The sequence below is a fragment of the Oncorhynchus keta genome, chromosome 4 (genome assembly GCF_023373465.1).
Source record: "Oncorhynchus keta strain PuntledgeMale-10-30-2019 chromosome 4, Oket_V2, whole genome shotgun sequence".
In the NCBI taxonomy this organism is placed as follows: domain Eukaryota; kingdom Metazoa; phylum Chordata; class Actinopteri; order Salmoniformes; family Salmonidae; genus Oncorhynchus; species Oncorhynchus keta.
This window is the reverse complement of record NC_068424.1, coordinates 71,690,014-71,696,013: the sequence shown is the minus strand read 5'-3', so window position 1 is coordinate 71,696,013 and position 6,000 is coordinate 71,690,014. Positions and strand designations below refer to the sequence as shown.

Here is a 6,000-nt window from a genome sequence, read left to right as displayed (position 1 = left end):
CAACCAAACAGTCCTTCACTCAACTTCCCCTTCCCAACCAAACAGTCCTTCACTCAACTTCCTCTTCCCAACCAAACAGTCCTTCACTCAACTTCCTCTTCCCAACCAAACAGTCCTTCACTCAACTTCCCCTTCCCAACCAAACAGTCCTTCACTCAACTTCCTCTTCCCAACCAAACAGTCCTTCACTCAACTTCCCCTTCCCAACCAAATAGTCCTTCACTCAACTTCCTCTTACTAACCAAACAGTCCTTCACTCAACTTCCCCTTCCCAACCAAACAGTCCTTCACTCAACTTCCTCTTCCCAACCAAACAGTCCTTCACTCAACTTCCCCTTCCCAACCAAACAGTCCTTCACTCAACTTTCCCTTCCCAACCAAACAGTCCTTCACTCAACTTCCCCTTCCCAACCAAACAGTCCTTCACTCAACTTCCTCTTCCCAACCAAACAGTCCTCCACTCAACTTCCTGTTACTAACCAAACAGTCCTTCAATCAACTTCCCCTTCCCAACCAAACAGTCCTTCACTCAACTTCCCCTTCCCAACCAAACAGTCCTTCACTCAACTTCCTCTTCCCAACCAAACAGTCCTTCACTCAACTTCCTCTTCCCAACCAAACAGTCCTTCACTCAACTTCCCCTTCCCAACCAAACAGTCCTTCACTCAACTTCCTCTTCCCAACCAAACAGTCCTTCACTCAACTTCCTCTTACTAACCAAACAGTCCTTCACTCAACTTCCCCTTCCCAACCAAACAGTCCTTCACTCAACTTCCCCTTCCCAACCAAACAGTCCTTCACTCAACTTCCTCTTCCCAACCAAACAGTCCTTCACTCAACTTCCCCTTCCCAACCAAACAGTCCTTCACTCAACTTCCCCTTCCCAACCAAACAGTCCTTCACTCAACTTCCTCTTCCCAACCAAACAGTCCTTCACTCAACTTCCCCTTCCCAACCAAACAGTCCTTCACTCAACTTCCCCTTCCAACCAAACAGTCCTTCACTCAACTTCGTCTTCCCAACCAAACAGTCCTTCACTCAACTTCCTCTTCCCAACCAAACAGTCCTTCACTCAACTTTCCCTTCCCAACCAAACAGTCCTTCACTCAACTTCCCCTTCCCAACCAACAGTCCTTCACTCAACTTCCCCTTCCCAACCAAACAGTCCTTCACTCAACTTCCTCTTCCCAACCAAACAGTCCTTCACTCAACTTCCCCTTCCCAACCAAACAGTCCTTCACTCAACTTTCCCTTCCCAACCAAACAGTCCTTCACTCAACTTCCCCTTCCCAACCAAACAGTCCTTCACTCAACTTCCTCTTCCCAACCAAACAGTCCTCCACTCAACTTCCTCTTACTAACCGCACAGTCCTCCACTCAACTTCCTCTTCCCACCCGCACAGTCCTTCACTCAACTTCCTCTTCCCAACCAAACAGTCCTCCACTCAACTTCCTCTTACTAACCGCACAGTCCTTCACTAAACTTCCCCTTCCCACCCGCACAGTCCTCCACTCAACTTCCTCTTCCCAACCAAACAGTCCTTCACTCAACGTCCTCTTCCCACCCGCACAGTCCTTCACTCAACTTCCTCTTCCCAACCAAACAGTCCTCCACTCAACTTCCTCTTCCCAACCAAACAGTCCTTCACTCAACTTCCTCTTACTAACCGCACAGTCCTTCACTCAACTTCCTCTTCCCAACCAAACAGTCCTCCACTCAACTTCCTCTTACTAACTGCACAGTCCTTCACTCAACTTCCTCTTCCCACCCGCACAGTCCTTCACTCAACTTCCTCTTCCCAACCAAACAGTCCTCCACTCAACTTCCTCTTACTAACCAACACAGTCCTTCACTCAACTTCCTCTTCCCAACCAAACAGTCCTCCACTCAACTTCCTCTTCCCAACCAAACAGTCCTCTACTCAACTTCCCCTTCCCACCCGCACAGTCCTCCACTGAACTTCCTCTTCCCAACCAAACAGTCCTTCACTCAACTTCCTCTTACTAACCGCACAGTCCTTCACTCAACTTCCTCTTCCCACCCGCACAGTCCTTCACTCAACTTCCTCTTCTCAACCAAACAGTCCTTCACTCAACTTCCTCTTCCCAAACAAACAGTCCTTCACTCAACGTCCTCTTCCCACCCGCACAGTCCTTCACTCAACTTCCTCTTACTAACCGCATTGTCCTTCACACAACTTCCTCTTACTAACCGCACAGTCGCTCACTCAACTTCACCTTCCCACCCGCACAGTCCTTCACTTAACTTCCTCTTACTAACCGCACAGTCCTTCACTCAACTTCCTCTTCCCAACCAAACAGTCGTCCACTCAACTTCCTCTTCCCAACCAAACAGTCCTCCACTCAACTTCCTCTTCCCAACCAAACAGTCCTCTACTCAACTTCCTCTTCCCAACCAAACAGTCCTTCACTCAACTTCCTCTTACTAACCGCACAGTCCTCCACTCAACTTCCTCTTCCCAACCAAACAGTCCTCCACTCAACTTCCTCTTCCCAACCAAACAGTCCTTCACTCAACTTCCTCTTACTAACCGCACAGTACTCCACTCAACTTCCTCTTCCCACCCGCACAGTCCTTCACTGAACTTCCTCTTCCCTACCAAACAGTCCTTCACTCAACTTCCTCTTCCCACCCGCACAGTCCTTCAATCAACTTCCTCTTCCCCACCCAAACAGTCCTTCACTCAACTTCCTCTTCCCACCCACACAGTCCTTCACTCAACTTCCTCTTCCCACCCGCACAGTCCTTCACTCAACTTCCTCTTCCCAACCAAACAGTCCTCCACTCAACTTCCTCTTCCCAACCAAACAGTCCTCCACTCAACTTCCTCTTCCCAACCAAACAGTCCTCTACTCAACTTCCTCTTCCCAACCAAACAGTCCTTCACTCAACTTCCTCTTACTAACCGCACAGTCCTTCACTCAACTTCCTCTTCCCACCCGCACAGTCCTTCACTCAACTTCCTCTTCCCAACCAAACAGTCCTTCACTCAACTTCCTCTTCCCACCCACACAGTCCTTCACTCAACTTCCTCTTCCCACCCGCACAGACCTTCACTCAACTTCCTCTTCCCAACCAAACTGTCCTTCACTCAACTTCCTCTTACTAACCGCACAGTCCTTCATTCAACTTCCTCTTCCCAACCAAACTGTCCTTCACTCAACTTCCTCTTACTAACCGCACAGTCCTTAACACAACTTCCTCTTACTAACCGCACAGTCCTTCACACAACTTCCTCTTACTAACCGCACAGTCCTTCACACAACTTCCTCTTCCCACCCGCACAGTCGCTCACTCAACTTCACCTTCCCACCCGCACAGTCCTTCACTCAACTTCCTCTTCCCAACCAAACTGTCCTTCACTCAACTTCCTCTTACTAACCGCACAGTCCTTCATTCAACTTCCTCTTACTAACCGCAAAGTCCTTCACACAACTTCCTCTTACTAACCGCACAGTCCTTCACACAACTTCCCCTTCCCACCCGCACAGTCCTTCACTCAACTTCCCCTTCCCACCCGCACAGTCCTTCATTCAACTTCCCCTTCCCACCCGCACAGTCCTTCATTCAACTTCCCCTTCCCACCCGCACAGTCCTTCACTCAACTTCCCCTGCCCACCCGCACAGTCCTTCAGTCAACTTCCTCTTACTAACCGCACAGTCCTTCATTCAACTTCCCCTTCCCGACCTCACCCTATCCCTGAACTCACACTATCCCCCCACTTCACCCTATCCCAACTTCACCTTATCCCAACCTCACCCTATCCCGACCACACTCTATCACCCTATCCCCGACCTCACCCTATCCCGACCTCACAATATCCTCGACGTCACCCTATCAAGACCTCACTCTATCCAGACCTCACCCTATCCCTGACTTCACCCTATCCAAACCTCACCCTATCCTTACCCCACCCTATCCCTGACCTCATACTATCCTCTGACCTCACCCTATACCAACCTCACCCTATCCCAACCTCATCCTATCCCCGACATCACCCTATCCCAACTTCACCCTATCCCGACCTCACCCATTCCAGACTTCACCCTATCCCCGACCTCACCCTATCCCAACCTCACCCTATCCCCGCCCTCACCCTATCCCAACCTCACCCTATCCCCAACCTCACCCTATCCCAACCCCCCCCTATCCCCGCCCTCACCCTATTCCAACCTCACCCTATCCGGACCTCACCCATTCCAGACTTCACCCTATCCCGACCTCACAATATCCTCGACGTCACCCTATCCAGACCTCACTCTATCCAGACCTCACCCTATCCCTGACCTCACCCTATCCCAACCTCACCCTATACCGACCTCACCCTATCCCAACCTCATCCTATCCCGACCTCATACTATCCTCTGACCTCACCCTATCCCAACTTCACCCTATCCCGACCTCACCCATTCCAGACTTCACCCTATCTCCGACCTCACTCTATCCTGACCTCACCCTATTCCAACCTCACCCTATCCCGACCTCACCCTATTCCAACCTCCCCCTATCCCGACCTCACCCTATCCCAACCTAACCCTATCCCAACCTCACCCTATCCCAAACTCACCCTATCCCAAACTCACCCTATCCCGACCTCACCCTATCCCAACCTCACCCTATCCCGACCTCACACTATCCCAACCTCAATCTATCCTGACCTCACCCTATCCCCGCCCTCACCCTATTCCAACCTCACCCTATCCCAACCTCACCCTATCCCCGCCCTCACCCTATTCCAACCTCACCCTATCCTGACCTCACCCTATCCCAACCTCACTCTATCCTGACCTCACTCTATCCTGACCTCACCCTATCCCCGCCCTCACCCTATTCCAACCTCACCCTATCCCAACCTCACCCTATCCCAACCTCACCCTATCCCGACCTCACCCTATCCCAACCTCACCCTATCCTGACCTCACCCTATCCCGACCTCACCCTATCCCAACCTCACCCTATCCTGACCTCACCCTATCCTGACCTCACCCTATCCCGACCTCACCCTATCCCAACCTCACCCTATCCTGATCTCACCCTATCCCAACCTCACCCTATCCCGACCTCACCCTATCCCAACCTCACCCTATCCTGACCTCACCCTATCCCAACCTCACCCTATCCCAACCTCACCCTATCCCGACCTCACCCTATCCCAACCTCACCCTATCCTGACCTCACCCTATCCCAACCTCACCCTATCCTGATCTCACCCTATCCCAACCTCACCCTATCCCAACCTCACCCTATCCCAACCTCACCCTATCCCAACCTCACCCTATCCTGACCTCACCCTATCCCAACCTCACCCTATCCTGACCTCACCCTATCCCAACCTCACCCTATCCCAACCTCACCCTATCCCGAACTCACTCTATCAACCTATCCCGACCTCACCCTATCCTGACCTCACCCTATCCCTGACTTCACCCTATCCAAACCTCACCCTATCCTTACCCCACCCTATCCCTGACCTCATACTATCCTCTGACCTCACCCTATCCCAACCTCACCCTATACCGACCTCACCCTATCCCAACCTCACCCTATCCCAACCTCACCCTATCCCAACCTCACCCTATCCCGAACTCTCCCAGTCAACCAACCAACCAACAATTCAAATCAGTCAATATCTCTCCTACCTGATTCATGGTCAGACTTGTAGTCATTGTCTGAGTCAGTGAGTGTGAGCACTGAGTTTTCTCTGCTGGACAGTCCTGAGCTGTGTCTGCTCTTCCCCCCTCCTCCTGGTCCTCCTAGTGTTCCTCCTCCCCACAGCTGGATGGCTCTCTCTGGGGACAGGTGCCCCTCTGGGTCAGAGTCTGCATCAGGGTCTGACCCCGCACTGAGGGAGTAGCCCCTCTGGAGCAGGCCCATCTCAGGACAGTAGGTTGGGGCTGCAGGGTGAACAGGCGCTGGGTCGCACACACCAAGTTCAGCCAGCGTGTGGAAGTGACCGCCTGTGTGAGAGAAAGGAGTG

General features: G+C 52.0%; 1 protein-coding gene across 1 annotated transcript in view; it reads right to left on the bottom strand.

Moving 5' to 3' along the window:
* LOC127929813 (uncharacterized) overlaps positions 1–6,000 on the bottom strand; it is a 250,765-nt gene that overhangs the window by 21,925 nt on the left and 222,840 nt on the right. Inside the window, exon 3 of the mRNA XM_052518260.1 lies at positions 5,663–5,980. Coding sequence (XP_052374220.1) covers positions 5,663–5,980 — 318 coding nt within the window. The remainder of the gene's footprint in view (positions 1–5,662; positions 5,981–6,000) is intronic.